Raw genomic sequence first — 16,926 nt, 5'->3', positions numbered from 1 at the left:
TTGGATTTTGTTGAGATTGGTGAATTGAAATGTTGTTTGCATATTGTGGAAAAGACAATAATAAATTGTGTAGAACATTCGGGCCCCCGTTCCCCTCTCCACCACCATGCTTGGAATCTGCCATCATTGCAACTTAGAGAAGAGAAGAGGAGGCATGGCAGTCAACATGCATCAATAATATAATTATTTCTATAATTGTATGTATTCATTTCAAGAGCAGAGCCAAACAGGACGACCACCTTAATTGTAAAATGTATCCAAACTTTGAAGTTAAAATCATGCTCTCGTAAGAGCTCATAATAGGTAATCTGTTAATACAATTGTAAGATTAAAGATTGACTTTCATATATGTATGTTATGTTATTAGGTCATATTCTTTCTAAGATCAGAGTCTGTTCTCAAATAGGACCTTCCACCATATTGTATAATACTATATTCAAACTTTAATGTTAAAATTATATACAAATTATACTGTGAATCATAGATAAATGTTCATTTTTAATATATTGAAAGTACATTAAATGTGCACTCGAAATTCATTATTTAGCAGTATACCAAATAATGAACATTCAAAACTCAAATAGTGTACATTCAAAAAATGAACATTTAATCTATTAAAATTGTACTTTATATCATAGCCGATTTAGTTTATAAGGTGAACCATAATCCATGATATAATAATAGAAAATCATGCTCTTATATATGGCATTGTTGTAGTTTGGGACAATCAATGATAAAAAGATGCTAATATGATTGTAAGGTAAGAATGGAAGATCTGCTCTTGTATGTATGTAATTATGTGTATATCATATTACACATATTTTTTTGTGAGTACTATTGACTCTGTTACAATGTAGTATACATTCATAACTACTTTCTCAATCAAATGAAGCGCAAAGAGCCAACATTGAACCCACCTCCTCCCATGTGGGGTGCAAACGAATGCTACTAGACCACAAGATCTTTGGCAAGACCACCACTTAATTTGCATTAAATATAAATTTCTCTCACAATAATAAAGATATATCAAAGTGTTTGTGGAGCTGAGCTAGCTACCTAGTAATTTTATAAGTTCGAACCAATCAAACAATCTAATTTACCTCTTATATTCTTTGCGATAAAAGATATTGCAGAATTAACTTTACATTTAGAATACATCTTTAAATAAGAGTTACAAACTTTCTCGTTTATTGAGAGTATGAAATTAAATTTGATTAAGAATGAGTGAGTAATAATTAGGGGTGTAAACAAATCAAATAATTTTGATTCGATTCGTAATTCGAATTCGAATACGAATTCGAATTCGAATACACATTTTGATTCGAATGTTATTCAAATCCAAATACAAATCAGGATAGATTCGATTCGAATAGTATTCGAATATTCGAATATATATAAAGAAACTAAACCAGCATAATCCTTAAGCTAAAATAAAAGTGAGAGCAACCACTTCAGTGCTTCACTCTTCAGTCTTCACAGTTCGGCAGTTCCCAACTTCGCCTCTTCCATCAACTGCTTCGCCCTCTTCTTGTCCTCCCCTTTTCACGGTAGACCACCGTCATGGCAAGGAAGCACGGGAACAAGGACAGCAACTTAGCAAGGTAGGGCAGCAACTCCTCACAGCCACTGTCGTTCGGCGAAGGTAACAATCTTTACGGCCGCGGCAATTGTTGTTATATTATCTTAATTTATTGAAAAATTTAGGAAAAAAATTAAGATAGTCATTTCGAATTCGAATATTCGAATCGAATCGAATATATTCGAATAAATTGGTCGAATCAAATACAAATCGAAATTTAGGATTCAAACACTAAACGAATTCGAATTTGAATACTCATCAAAATAATCGAATACTGAAGTATTTGACTCGATTCGATTCGTTTACATCCCTAGTAATAATCGATTATGAGAGGTGACATGCACGCACAACAATGCAAATATTGGATACATATAGAAATGGGTACTGTATGTAGAAGGCAGGAGGCAGGCAGAATTAATGGGCTGCTCCCCACATACATCTTTGTGGCACGCCCTACAACCCACACGCAAGCCACATCTTCATTTTTAACACTTCTTCTCCGCAAATTATACTGTCGACCATGGTCATGGATGATATTGCAGTTGTGTTGAAAAGATATTGCGGTTGTGTTGAAAGAAAACTGTAGTTGCACGGAACAGAGGCCGTTCATCTGTTCAACACGACTGTAGTATCAGTTCAACACAACTGCAGTTCCAGATGGATAAACGGCCTCTGTTCCGCGCAACTGCAATTCCCTTTCAACACAACTGCAGTATCCGTTCAACACAACTGTAGTATCAGCCATGACCCATCCACGATATAACAACTGCTTTTTCTAATACTTTAAAAAAAATCAGGAGAAAAATCTAGCCAAAAACTCTTCTTTCTTATTAGATAAAACTTAATTCCTAATTTTTATTCTTCTTCAAAAGTTGAACAAATATCACTATTGTAGTTGTTTTTAGGTCAGTTATCCCAGATACATATGTTTGATGAGATGATTGAAAGAACATTTTATGTGTAATCAATTCATTTGTACATACAAGATTAATCAACTTTCCAATCTTAAAAATCAAAAGAAATACGGAGTATTACAATAATTGAGAATAAGTTGAAACAGACGTATATGCTCTGTATGTATATCCCTCAAATATGTAATGCTCCATAGTTATTATATATGATCTATGGTGAAACATCATTTCCCAAAGTGACTTTATTGCGGAATCAGTCAGTTGAAATATCATTGACCGATTAATATATATATAATGTTGGTAGCAACAAACTTCGATGCCATGCATATATGACCTCAAGTTTCGATGCCCATAATTTCTACAAACAAATAGGAGAGAATCTGTAAGCTTTCGATCTTTACATTGTTATTTGTTAACATGCATGGCTTCACAAACTTCTAGGTTTCTACCTAAATGTTGTTGTTTGTTGGTCGGTTAGATACAAATGATGACTACGATCAAACTCTTAAGTTAAAAATTATAATTATTGATCTCCAAAATTTAATTGAAACTTTTTTTTTTTTTTTAGTTCAAGGTGGCTTAGCTAGTTACACTATTACTACTAGTTTGACGGGTTATAAATTTGACTATTTTTCTTAATATGTATATAATGATTTTTTCAAATTTTGGTTACTACGAGATGAACTTGAAGAGTTTCAAGGTGAGTTTAATTTACTGAACACAAAAATACTACTTCTAAAAATTTTGGGGGTACTGTTTGTGAGATTTGAAAAATCATTTGACAAAAAGGTGCGTGCATATGTATGTATCTCTTTTGCTACATAGTAGACACAAGTTATAATGATTCTCGTCACTTCCAATCCCATCCAAATCACTAAAAAACAAAATGCAGAGTTTTCATATCATTTTGATTCTTCACTGCTCTTTAATTTCATGAGTTGGGGACCTCAGCTAGCTAGCTAGCTCAAGCCATGGTCATAAGAGTGCAGACAGTACTGAATAAAACGCCACACCATCTTCTTAAGGCCATCATTTACCCACCTTATTCTCCATATCATATCCTTTGCCATTCTTTCATTCTAATCATCATAACCCTCATTCACATACACTTGTTTCTTGTTGCCTCCCCACAAAAACAAAAACCAAAACCACTTTTTTTTTTCTTCTTTTTATTGACGAGAAAAATCTGTAACCACTGTCCAAATGTTTGCACGAGGTAAACTTCACTTTGTGACCCTGACTGACAAAAGATCACAAAAAGTTAAATCAGTCGCTAGATTGTCAATAGCTGATCAGTTCAAATCAGAAAATTAAAGCCAATAAGTTACTGACACTGAAAGTCAAACTTATAATATTAGGGTTACCGAGAGCCAACAACCTGGATGGGTTGGCCTACCAAAACCACCTTTTATCTCGAAAGACAGCAGTGTAGTGTAGAGTAGTGTTAAGTTCATCAATGGCCAACAACGTTAGCCGCCTCCACTCCTCTCTCCTGCTCGTCTTCTTCCTCCTCCTCATTCTTGCTTCTCATCATCTCATTCAAGGTTCACTTCCTTTAATTCCCCACATTTTTCTTCTCCTTCAACTCTCCTGCATTTAATTTGTTTCTATCATTTCTATATGCTTCTTCTTCTGCTGCTTGCATTGACCTTTCTTTTCTTTCAGGCACCGCTGAGAGCTCAAGAACTCCATTAATTGTTCCATCCACAAGAGAATCCCACTCACAGGTAATAATAACTAAGAACAAACTTGATTTTTTATCTGGGTGATCTTGTGCACTGAGTGAGGTATTATATTGTTGGTTTTGAATATGTTTAGGGTGGTGAAAGGAGATGGGTGGACAAAAACCCAAGAAAAATAGTACCCAATCCCGAGAGTCTCGACCTGTCCCAACCCAGAAATGTTGGGGTAAGAGATAAATTGTTGGACGTGTTTCAAAGGTCTATAAGTTTTTCCAAGAACGACCCAAGAAGAATAGTACTGAATTCCCAGAATCCAAAGAGTCGGGACTTATCCCAACCCAAAAATCTGGGTGGAGGAGGTAAATTGCTGAATGTGTTTCAATGGTCTACGGACTTTCCCAAGACCCCGAGACGGTTGATGATAGGGTCAGTGGCACCAACTTGCACTTACAACGAATGCAAAGGATGCAAATACAAGTGCAGAGCTGAGCAAGTTCCAGTAGAAGGGAATGACCCTATAAACAGCCCATATCACTACAAATGTGTCTGTCACCGGTAAACTCAAAATCTCATCCCAGGCCACTACAAATTCTTTAAAGTTTTGCTCAGATCAGAAGTTCATCAGTTCTGGGGCTGCATTATACTGTCAATCAGCTCAACCTGCAAATTTGGGGTTTAGAATGAAGAATTGAAGAAGAAGAAAGAGTTGGCAGTGTGTTCATAGATTTAATTAGTTTATGAGTTGAGTTGGGGCAAGTTGGATTCAGGTTGCTCGATATGGATTCTGTGAAATTTCTTTTTTTTTTTTTTTTTTTTTTTTTTTTTTTTGCTCTTTTTCTACGTTGGGAAGAGGTTTGTGATGTCCTGTTTGTTTATCATTTTTTGTTTGCATGTACTAAAGTGAGCTGCAGCGATAGATTTGGGTCAGAAGATAGAATTTACATTACATAGAAACAAGTGGATGTGAGTTACTTATTGCAGTAAACTTGCCATTTAAATACATACTTTTGAATTGAAGTTTTGAGATCTACTCCATCATATCCTCCCTCTCGGACCAATGACTTTATGGTCTAATAACATGAAGTGACTCTCCATATAAATGGAACAGATACTATATTTTGTAAAAGAGTCACTAGTACTCAAAAAATAAAAATCCTCAGCTCCCTCCCGGTCCAGCCTCATTTTCATGTCATTGGTATCTTACTTGGTAGACCAGATTGTTTTATACTATAACTTTATTTATGGTTCAAATTAATCAGATTGTTTTATACTATAACTTTATTTGGTTCAAGTTAACTCAGTATTCGCTATTATCAAACTTGGTCGAATTGAAACCACACAATTAAGGGATTTATAGACCATTGATCAACCTCCTAATAAAACTTAGATAGGCCTATTACTCATCAACCTAGCTAGTTTGAGGGATTTTTTATGTGAGGGTTTATTTTGATGGGTGGAAGAGGTAAATATGCCCAACATAAATGAACTATGGGAGAGGGGAGGAAGTGAAGATAGAAGGGTATAGAAGAAGCAAGAAGTTGGGGGTGGGGGGTGGGGTAGGTGGGGGGGACTGCAAGTGGCACATGGAATGGACCCCAAGGATTGATGCATAGCAGAGGGAGTGGTCACATGGGCAATCTTGTTGCATATAATAAGGTAAAATTGACAGATCCATAGGGGCCTTTCAATTCATTTAGGACATTCGGACATATCTATGAAACATAGGTGATAGGTATACACTAGCTTTCATTAGGCTTGAATTGAAACTTGATGACATTGGGATATATCTATGAAACATAGGTATACACTAGCTTTCTTTAGGGTTGAATTATTGAAACTTCAATTTTTTTTGTTTGTAAGAGTATCCAATCAATGATTTATTTGTATTTTTTGGAACAGTAGGAGGTGAGGTGGAGGTGAGAGACGGCAAGAGAGAGAAGATCAAGTATCATCTGTTATGCACTGATTTTTGGAACAGTGTTTTCTGGCAAAGAAAATAAAAATTATGGGAAGCTGTGCGCGTAAAGCGCACAGCAGCGCCCATGCCGGCGCGTGCACTGCACGCGGGTGCGTCAGGCGCGCCTGACACCTTTGTTATTTTTATTTATTTTTTTAGAAAATTAGATTTGTTTTTTTTCCCTCCTGTCCCATTTTCATTTTTCTAATCACACTTACAAAAACTTCTCAATAACCGCAAAATAACTCCATAGATAAGGATGCTCCATTGAAATAGTTGTAACTTAGTTAGTAATATGTTTTTATTAACTTTTGTTAGTATTATTAGTGTTTTGAATTTTTTTTGTTTAAAATTTAAATTTGTAAAATAAAATTAAAAAATTAGAGAAATGAAAAACTTGAATCGAGAATGAAAATTAAAAAATTGGAGAAATACAAAAAAAAAAAAAAGAAAATGAAAATAGAGAAATGAAGTAAATCACCACAAATTTTGTAGAGAATTGAAGTAAATCACCACAAGTTTTGTAGAGTTGAATCAAAACTCGAACCTTTTAATCTCGAAAAAGGGGCATGGGGGAGGCCAGGGGAATTCTTTGCATATCAAAATAGGCAAAGCATCACTTGGAACAGGAAACTGAATCCCTCTGGTATATATGATGTTTTCTGATTTGTACAATCATACTATATATTATTGCAGATTGTGACTTTTATATATCAATATATCATGCATGGCCTTCTTCTACAATGAGTCTTGCAGTCTTGTCAAGAAGTGAAACACACACACACAATCTATTATATGGAGGAGTATTGAGTATTGACACTTTACAGGCCAGAGAAGATTCTTTTCCCATCAACAAAAAATTACTAAGGGTAAAAAACATGTTTGGTCAGAAAAAGTATTGACAATTGTCATGTATCTAAGCTAATTATTATGGTCTCAAATTTCACGACAAGTCTTAAATGTTTCATGTGTTTTAATTTTTTGTATCGAAAATGAAAGTAAGAGTAACATGATAAAGTTGGAACATGTGTAATGTGTTGATGAAGTTTAAAATAAAACTACCTAACAATCAATATTGTCTCTGCTGAGACTTGATCTCATGATCTCCTATATAAAAAATCACTACATGTCATTTGAGTACAAGACATTTGACATGTGCTAACTTCATTTAATTGGTCAATCTTTCATAAATTGAGCTCAATCACTTTAAAGTTTACACCGCTAACTATTACCAAAACATTTTATCGTCTTTGAAAAATATCATATGACATATGAACTAAATTTACAAATTGTTACTATCTTAACAGTGATAATTTTTTTTTTTTGAATACTACTGATTCTGTTACAATGTAATATCTTAACCGTGATAATTGATTGCACTTTTTTCGAATTTGCTTTTCTCATCATCCCCAATTTATTTGGGAGATCCATTTATGATTGGGCCAGCTAGTATAAAATGGAGAGGAGGTTTTAAGTCATCAGACCCAAACTGGAGCAGATCAGAGGATGTTCTTGCCAACAACATTTGAAACTCATCAGGCTGCCATTTTTGGGCCATCAGATATTGGCCCATGGTTTTCCATGGACCATACATCATTGAAGTAATTATATGTCTAACCCAAAAGTGTGGACACAACGTTTTTACTTTTTTTTTTTTTTTTTTTTTTTTTTCCGATAGGATTCCCAGCTTACGCTAAATTAATTCTAAACCCCCCACAAACCTTGTCTAAGGGTGTTGAAGGAAGTAAATCGCAAGTTACCCTGCCTATACACTCTACGCTAGGGGTGTGATGGGTAAAAACGCAGAACTACCCGTGGGACCACCCAGTCAACCGGACCCCAATCGCACGTGACCAATTGTCTTGCTCGTTGTGAAGATTGGGAAGCCTAGTGATGGTTAAAGACGCTCTAGGATTATTCGTGGAATCGCACTGGTAGAATCCCACTCGATCAATCCACCAGAGCCACCATGTCGGTCTGTTACGTGACCCACTTTGCATGCAAGTTGGAGGGCTTGGCTTACACTACAAGTAAAGGAGAACCACTTGCATGCGCATGCAAGGAAGGCGGTTGATAGTATGCAGGAATGATGACTCTGTCATCTAAGCAATTAGTCTAGGTGTAGCTGCATAGCGACCAACTAACCAGACCAACGAGAGCGTGTCACATCAAACCACTTGCATATAGAGCATTTAATGCTTAGCCGACATGCTTAGTATAAATAGGAGGATCCTTCCCTCACTTGTCATATCTAATGTATTGTTACACAAAGTCACATATCAAATTCATCACTTCGCAATATCACATCGATCATTTGTGATATTTACTACATTGTAACCTACTTCACTTATAATCGTCTTCTTCTCCATAATACAACATAACCTTAGTCCACTCAGTTGTCAATCGGCAGACCAACTGATCGGTCCGACCGACTGACAAAGGGCTCTTATGCTTGTTCATCATATACAATAATTAAGCAGGCACTTTGAATTTGATTATGTTCACAACTATTAATGCATTCAAATTTTGATTTTGATCTTATCATAGCTATTGAATGGAGTTGATGATGATGGTTCTCTGTGGAATATATGATATGAAATTTGAAATATACATATCTACCCATAGAATTAACAGTAGAGAGATAGATTATATGACAAATGATTCCATTTGATAAAACCATTAAAGTTATGATTAAAATATAACAAAGTTATTTGTTAGGACTAATAATTTTTTTTTTTTTAAAACACTAAAATTTAAACATTCTCCCAAGATTAATTCCCAGAATCTTCGAACAAAACGTACTATAAAGTAGTTGTCGTGTAAAAAACGGTTGTACACATGCATGAATTTAATTAATATAATTGACCTTGTTGTGAATATTAGTATTCAGTATACAAGATTACAAATATTCGGGACATATAAATCTATGTCACCGAAATTCATCATTTTTCCACAAAATTATTTCGAATTAAATTTAGTCCATTTTGAGAGACAAAAGTGAAATGAATGCATTGTTAGGTGCTACCGAAATTAATGTAATTATGTAAATATGCATGTAATCACACACAAAAATGTTCTTATTTTAATCTATTAAAAATAAAATAATTTATGCCAAAAATATTATTATCTGATTGAACAACACAAAACGACAGACACCAAGAATATTTATCCTGTTAATTATATATATTAACATTTTATTTTAAAAAAACAAAAAACAAAAAGAGTTCCTTCTTAGCCATTGCCCTCTTTAGCATCTTCAACTCATAGTCAAAATGATTTATCCAATCATCACATTTTGAAATATGGAGGTTCAATTCATGTGGGCAACCCGGCAAAAATTGAGTTGTTGTCTATTGATTTTCTCGATTTGAATTGGTCAACAATGATATTTTATAGACGAATAATGGTAGATATCTCAATATACCTCATAATCTAACAATTGCATTATTAGATTATTCTGGGTGTTTGTTATATTTTCTTTGGATCACAAATAAAATTAAAATACAGCTAGCAATAAAGTCTTGAATGGTAAAATATTTATTAGATTAGATTACAATTTTGACTAATGAGGCCACCAATAGAGGTACCCAGTTTTCCTGGTATTCCAACTATAAATACATGCCAACTCTTCCATGTTCCAACACAGATCTTCTCTTCTCCTTCTATCTTCCAATCTTGTCTGCAATTTTCTTGTGTTTGAAAAGATCAGAGGGCATGGAGGAGGTGAGCCTTGAGCTTCTCAAGAAGAAAATGGAGGATTTTGTTAAAGAAAGAGACTGGGAAAAGCACCACACCCCTAGAAATCTTCTTCTTAATATGGTACTTTTTTTTTTTTTGAGAACTTCTTAATATGGTACTTTACTTATTCCCAACACCCCCCCCCCCACCCCCACCCCCACCCAAAAAAAAAAATTCATGTTTCTTTCTTCTCTATTTACTTTTTCTCATTATATATTTGTGTGAGATTGAAATGGTTCCGGAGGTATAAATCAATTGATTTATGAATTAAATAAGGGTTAATAATCTACTTTGTAACTCCCTTTGAAAGAGGAGAAGTATGAATTTGTCCCGTTATAACAATTGTTGTGTTGTTGAGTCACATTCCGTGTCGGTGGAGTCACATCATACGATATACTGGTCTCTAAGTTACATCTTGTAATATACTCTAGCTTCTAGGCCACTGAGTCACAACTCGAGATGCCATTCTCTTGGTACGTTGAATCACAACTTCAGATGTACTTTTCTCTGCCCTTAACTCACAATTTGAGATGTACTTCTCCTGACCACTAAGTCACATCTCGTGATGTTTTTCCCTTACTATTGAATCACGTCTCCCAACGTGGTTGAGTAACATCTCGTAATGTACTCCTCTTATTCCCTTGACCATTGAGTCACATCTCGCAAAGTACTCTTCCATTAAAACTCTGGGCTAAAAGCAAACCGGCATCCCTTAATTTTGGGGTGCAAGCCTTTTTACAAATTGTTACATTATATTTTCCCAAAAAAAAAAAAAAAAGAAGGTGATTTTACTTATGATCCAATACACAACATGTGTCCTATATATCCACCACATTAACCTTGGACTAATCTTAAGGAATCTTTATCCCATACACATGATGACTAAAATTAAAGCACTGGTGATTTTGACATGACAGATAGGGGAAGTTGGAGAACTGACTGAAATATTCCAGTGGAAAGGAGAGGTGGCAAAGGGTCTCCCAGATTGGGATGAAGCAGAAAAGATACACCTGGGAGAAGAGCTCTCAGATGTTTTGCTTAACCTGGTGAGACTCTCTGATGTGTGTGGGATTGATCTTGGCAAAGCTGCTCTAAGGAAGGTTCAACTCAATGCTCTCAAATACCCACCACCCACCCATCATTCCCCCACCAAAACCCAACCTTAATTACCTCACTAGGAGTGTCGGAACAACGTTAATTGTGTCTGTTAATTAGCTGCATTGGGAGTGGGGGTGGGGGTAGTGTTTGGCACTTGTGCCTACATGCATATATGCATGATTTTGGAAGATTGTTTGGTGTTGTTTTGTTATTGTGATTGAAGGTTTCTTTGAAATTATTGAAGTATTTCTACAAGTACGAATGATATGATCTTGTGTTTTATTTTATTTTATTTTATGTGCTTGATTTTAATGGATACAAGAAAAATGAGCACAAGCAATTGTATCAAATGAGAGGAAGTCATGCCAATGGTGTCCTTTGAAAGAAACAATTTGATTCATTTTGTCTCGGCCTCGAAAAATAGGATCGCAATAGTTGAATTGAATCACAAAGTTAAATAAACATTGTTCATCAATTTGTACATCTATTAATATGTGATAGGTGAGGATAAGGGATCTTGTTGTCATCCATTTAGGACAAACTCATGGCACCCGTCATGTGATTGGGAATATACTAGTATGACCAGGTATATCTATATGACATTGGTCGTATCTGGTCATTTCCGACCGCTAATATCTATATGACGACATTGGTCGTATCTGGTCATTTCCGACCGCTAATAATCTTACCTCTCAATTGAAATTTCTAACCTCAATGCACACTATTAATTTCTTTGTTTATTTATGTTGTTCCGACCATTCCCAATTGGACCTGACTGAGAAGCCTATTAGCTTAACCGGTCACTCAGCCTTTTTTCCCTGTAACTATCTCAAAAGTACTCCTTTCCGAGTGGAACGATTAATCATATCACATTCCGCCACATCTCATCACCTTTTAAGCCCATACTAAACACTTGGCATAGCAGTTATGACCACCAAACCAAAATCCAACATGTGTAAAATATGTCGGTAGCCTGGCATGTTTGTTCCGCGTTGACTATAAAAGGCGCATTAATTGTTAGTGGCGGAGACTTTTGATTCTTCTCACAACTTCAGACACTCCCGAACACCCCACACTCAAATGTTGACCTCATACCTACTAAGAGGGCATCATTGTAATTATCTGGTTATGCCTTCAGGAATACCAAAATCTATTATATATACAGCCGGGTATCTGAATATTTGTTGTATCATCGTCGACACGGTTAAGTCGTGATTTTGTAACACGATTTTCTGTTTATGGAAATAATAATTTGGGTAATTTGCTACCGTATTTTAAGAAGATTTTATTGTATTAGAATCCAATATAATCAAATGTAATCAATTAGCGGTTTTAGGGACATTCAGACGTTAATGAACGAGTATTCAATTCGGTTTATTCAATACACACGATCGAATAGTAGATACAGGTTACCCTCGTCACTAAAAAATAAAAAGAAGCACAGAAAAAAGACAAAAAAGTATGAAAGGACCAGTCATGTCATTTATCAAGATCATAAATTCACAAACTCAATTATCAACAAAAAGTTGAATAAATGGATCGCCGAAAGAAGGAATTAATTTGATCCATGTTTATAGTCAAACAATAGCAAATTCTCACAATCTTCGAACAAAACTACTATAAAGTAGTTGTGTAAAAAACTGCTGTACACATGCATGAATTTCATCATTTTCTCCATAAAATTATTTCGAATTAAATTTAGTCCATTTTGAGAGACAAAAGTGAAATGAATGCATTGTTATTAGGCGCTACCTAAATTAATGTAATTATGTAAATATGCATGTAATCACACACAAAAATGCTCTTATTTTAATCTATTAAAAAATAAAATAATTTATGCCAAAAATATTATTATCTGATCGAACAACACAAAACGACAAACACCAAGAATATTTATCCTGTTAATTATATATATTAACATTTTATTGCTTTGTTTAAAAAAAAAAAAAATTCCTTCTTAGCCATTGCCCTCTTTAGCATCTTCAACTCATAGTCAAAATGATTTATCCAATCATCACATTTTGGAATATGAAGGTTCAATTCATGTGGGCAACCCGGTACAAATTGGCTAAGAGTTGTTGTCTATTCGTCTTCTCGATTTAAATTGATCAACGATGATATTTAATAGACGAATAATGGTAGACATCTCTATATATATTATAATCTAACAATTGCTTTATTAGATTATTCTGGGTGTTCGTTATATTTTCTTTGAGTATACCTAGAGTTTTCACCGTTAAATACAGTGATTAATCCCCTCACTGAATTGTAGACACTTATTTGAGTGGGACAATTGTGCTAGAAATTTAAAACTGCTCTATACCCAATGCCAATAATAAGGACAAAAACCTGGACCTTTGTGAGCGTTCCCTATTAGTTCATAGTAAAATACTAAAATTGAATACCCAATAAAAATAAAGAAATTTCCTTTTAAACACGATAAACAATAGAAAAATAACGTTTTTCCCTTTACGAAAATGATTTTTTTTTTTTTGGAAAAAAATCTATAGTATTAATTAATTGATCACAAATAAAATTAAAATACAGCTAGCAATAAAGTCTTGAATGGTAAAATATTTATTAGATTAGATTACAATTTTGACTAATGAGGCCACCAATAGAGGTACCCAGTTTTCCTGGTATTCCAACTATAAATACATGCCAACTCTTCCATGTTCCAACACAGATCTTCTCTTCTCCTTCTATCTTCCAATCTTGTCTGCAATTTTCTTGTGTTTGAAAAGATCAGAGGGCATGGAGGAGGTGAGCCTTGAGCTTCTCAAGAAGAAAATGGAGGATTTTGCTAAAGAAAGAGACTGGGAAAAGTACCACATCCCTAGAAATCTTCTTCTTGCTATGGTACTTTACTTTTTCATTATATTTATTGGTGTGAGATGGAAATGTTTCCCATAAATCAATTGGTTTATCAATTAAATTAGGGTTAATAATCTACTTTGTTAAGAGTTACAGACTTTAAATCTTATTGATAGGAGAAATATGAATTTGTCCCGTTATATATAAAAATCTGTGTGCTGTATGTTGAGTCACATTCTGTGTCGGTGGAGTCACATCCCATGATGTACTGACGTCTAAGTTACATCTTGTGATGTACTCTAGGCCACTGAGTCACAACCCGAGATGCCCTTCTCTCGGCCGTTGAGTCACAACTTGAAATGTGTGCTTTTTCTTTTTGTTGTTAAGTCACAACTTGAGATGTACTTCCCCCGACCACTAAGTCACATCTCACGATGTTTTTCTCTTGCTATTGAATCATGTCCTCCAATGTCGTTGAGTAACATCTCGCAATGTACTCCTCTTACTATTGAGTGACATCTCGAAAAGTACTCCTCCAAATATACTCCTCCACTAAACCTCTAGGCTAAACGCAAACCGGCATCCCTTTAATTTTGGGTTGCAAGCCTTCTTACAACTAGTTACATTATATTTTCAAAAAAAAAAGAAAGTGATTTTACTTATGATCCAATACACAACATGTGTCCCATCCACCACATTAACCTTGGACTAATCTTAAGGAATCTTTATCCCATACACATGAAGACTAAAACCAGTGGATTTTATGTGGTGATTTTGACATGACAGGTAGGGGAAGTTGGAGAACTGTCTGAAATATTCCAATGGAAAGGAGAGGTGGCAAAGGGTCTCCCAGATTGGGATGAAGCAGAAAAGGTTCACCTTGGAGAAGAGCTCTCAGATGTTTTGCTTTACCTCATCAGACTCTCTGATATGTGTGGGATTGATCTTGGCAAAGCTGCTCTCAGAAAGGTTCAACTCAATGCTCTCAAATACCCAGCACCCACCCATCATTCCACCACAAAAGCAGACCACACTGCAGCCTAGCCTAGCCTAGCCTAGCTAGCTACAACCTTAATTAGCTCACTAGGAGTGTCGGAACAACGTTAATTGTGTCTGTTAGCTGAATTGGGGTGGAGTGGGGGTAGTGATTGGCTCTTGTGCCTACATGCATGCATGATTTTGGAAGGTTGTTTGGTGTTGTTTTGTTATTGTGATTGAAGGTTTCTTGAAATTATTGAAGTGTTTCTAGAATTACGAATGATCTTGTGTTTTATTTTGTTTTATGTGCTTGATTTTAATGGATACAAGAAAAATGAGCACAAGCAATTGTATCAAATGAGAGGAAGTCATGCCAAGGGATCTTGTCGTCATCCATTCACAACAAACTCATGGCACTCATCAATAGGGAATATACTAGTATGGTCACTTATATTTTATATGACGCCGTCGTATCTGACCATTTCTGACTACTAATAACCTTACCTCCCGATTGAAGTCCCAATCTCAATGCACACTTGATTAATTGCGGATCCCTTGTTTATTTATGTTGTATTGACCATTCCCAATTGGACCTGATCAGGAAGCCTATTAGCTTAACCAATCACTCAGCTTTTTTTTCCCATAACTACCTCAAAGGTACTCCCCAAGTGGAACGATTAGTCATATCACATTCTGCCACATCTCTTCACCATTTTAGCCCTCACTAAACACTTGGCATAGCAGTTATGACCGCCCAACAAACATCCAACACGTGTAAGATATGTCGGTAACATGGCATGTTTGTCACGCGTTGCCTATAAAAGGCGCATTAATTGCTTGTGGATGAGACTTTTGACTCTTCTCACAACTTCAAGACACTCCCAAACCCCACACACTACATACTAAGAGGGCATCATTGTAATTATTCGGTTATACCTTCAAGAATACCAAAATCTATTATATATACAGTTAGATATCCGAATATTTATACCTTCAAGAATACCAAAATCTATTATATATACAGTTAGATATCCGAATATTTGTTGTATCATCATCGACACGGTTAAGTTTTCGTGGTTTTGTGACATGGTTTTCTGTTTATGAAAATAATAATTTGTGTAATTTGTTATATATTAAGAAAATTTTATTGTATTAGAATCCAATATAATCAAATGTAATTAATTAGGGGTTTTAGAAATTTAGTTTTAACTTTGGGTATGAAGGAGCCTTAAGTCTCCAGGCTAGCTGTTTCACCCAATAGAGGTGCCTATAATTCAACAAGGGGATTAGTCACTATGTCCGACAGTAGAAATTTTGGGCTACAACAAAAAAAAAAAAAAGAAAAAAAGAAAAAAGGAAGGGGCTTGTAAAAGGGTTCGCAATTATATTATCAATACTCAAGGCAATATACACTACTACACTTTCAATACACGGATCATTTTACAATTATATTAGTTGACCGCTGATTTTCATACTCATAAAACCAATAGTATCGATCTCTATAAAGATGTAGAAGATTGATTTAAATTATCTACAATTTGAGTTTTTAATCCCACATGGGATGGGTTCGAGTCTCAGTGGAGACGATATTGACTCTTGTGTTTCATTTGGCTGAGAAAATAAGCTATGAACAGATACTGAATTGTAACAAAGTCAATAGTAAAAAAAAAAAAAGGGTGGTTAGAGGCAAGGGGACAGATAGAAATACATATTTGGCTTGATTCATTGCCGTTACCAGGGATAAGGAGTTGGGAGGCATAAATAAATATCGATGTGATCTCCATTGTTGTCATCTATCCCAAATAGACACAAATGAATGCATACAAAAATTATTACAAACACCTACATATGTGGAAGATCATGAAATGTTTCAATTGAAGTCGAATCTCATGTCTCCACGAAGTGAAGATTCAACACATGATTGTGTTATAAGGGTTCATGAAATATCGATTTATGAGATAGCGAAAGTCAAACTCGAAATTTTATGATTATTAAGTCGACTGCTATTGTTCGAACAACTCGATCAACTAAAGTTGCTCTCAATGATTGTGTTGAATGATTGTAACTTGAAACCAGTTGATTTGCTCAAATATTTCTCTCCCTTTGAATCTTTTGAAGTGCCTATTTTTACACAAGTCTAAAAAAATAACAAGCATTTCATTAAAAGAA

General features: G+C 35.0%; 3 protein-coding genes across 3 annotated transcripts; all 3 read left to right on the top strand.

Moving 5' to 3' along the window:
- Positions 1 to 3,835: 3,835 nt before the first annotated feature.
- On the top strand, positions 3,836 to 5,189 carry LOC116005012. The gene is made up of 3 exons (XM_031245228.1): positions 3,836 to 4,034; positions 4,156 to 4,217; positions 4,309 to 5,189. Exons 1-3 carry the CDS (start codon positions 3,947 to 3,949, stop codon positions 4,729 to 4,731), a joined length of 573 nt encoding a protein of 190 aa, XP_031101088.1. The 5' UTR covers positions 3,836 to 3,946; the 3' UTR covers positions 4,732 to 5,189.
- Positions 5,190 to 9,745: 4,556 nt separating this feature from the next.
- Positions 9,746 to 11,247, top strand: LOC116005179 (dCTP pyrophosphatase 1-like). The gene is made up of 2 exons (XM_031245434.1): positions 9,746 to 9,948; positions 10,785 to 11,247. The coding sequence occupies exons 1-2, from the start codon at positions 9,748 to 9,750 to the stop codon at positions 11,031 to 11,033; spliced, it is 450 nt and encodes a 149-aa protein (XP_031101294.1). The 5' UTR covers positions 9,746 to 9,747; the 3' UTR covers positions 11,034 to 11,247.
- Positions 11,248 to 13,635: 2,388 nt separating this feature from the next.
- On the top strand, positions 13,636 to 15,037 carry LOC116005058 (dCTP pyrophosphatase 1-like). The gene is made up of 2 exons (XM_031245285.1): positions 13,636 to 13,824; positions 14,566 to 15,037. The coding sequence occupies exons 1-2, from the start codon at positions 13,720 to 13,722 to the stop codon at positions 14,821 to 14,823; spliced, it is 363 nt and encodes a 120-aa protein (XP_031101145.1). The 5' UTR covers positions 13,636 to 13,719; the 3' UTR covers positions 14,824 to 15,037.
- Positions 15,038 to 16,926: the final 1,889 nt, after the last annotated feature.

This window comes from Ipomoea triloba, chromosome 14, assembly GCF_003576645.1.
Source record: "Ipomoea triloba cultivar NCNSP0323 chromosome 14, ASM357664v1".
Lineage (NCBI taxonomy): Eukaryota > Viridiplantae > Streptophyta > Magnoliopsida > Solanales > Convolvulaceae > Ipomoea > Ipomoea triloba.
Note: the sequence above shows the minus strand (reverse complement) of the source record. Positions and strands in the feature narration are given on the sequence as shown.

Bases quoted from the DNA above. Each gene is read 5' to 3' on its own strand.
- LOC116005012 (XM_031245228.1), top strand. From the start codon at position 3,947: ATGGCCAACAACGTTAGCCGCCTCCACTCCTCTCTCCTGCTCGTCTTC. The intron at 4,035-4,155 runs GTTCACTTCCTT...CTTTTCTTTCAG, and splicing joins TTCTCATCATCTCATTCAAG to GCACCGCTGAGAGCTCAAGA. The intron at 4,218-4,308 runs GTAATAATAACT...GAATATGTTTAG, and splicing joins CAAGAGAATCCCACTCACAG to GGTGGTGAAAGGAGATGGGT.
- LOC116005179 (XM_031245434.1), top strand. From the start codon at position 9,748: ATGCCAACTCTTCCATGTTCCAACACAGATCTTCTCTTCTCCTTCTAT. The intron at 9,949-10,784 runs GTACTTTTTTTT...TTGACATGACAG, and splicing joins GAAATCTTCTTCTTAATATG to ATAGGGGAAGTTGGAGAACT.
- LOC116005058 (XM_031245285.1), top strand. From the start codon at position 13,720: ATGGAGGAGGTGAGCCTTGAGCTTCTCAAGAAGAAAATGGAGGATTTT. The intron at 13,825-14,565 runs GTACTTTACTTT...TTGACATGACAG, and splicing joins GAAATCTTCTTCTTGCTATG to GTAGGGGAAGTTGGAGAACT.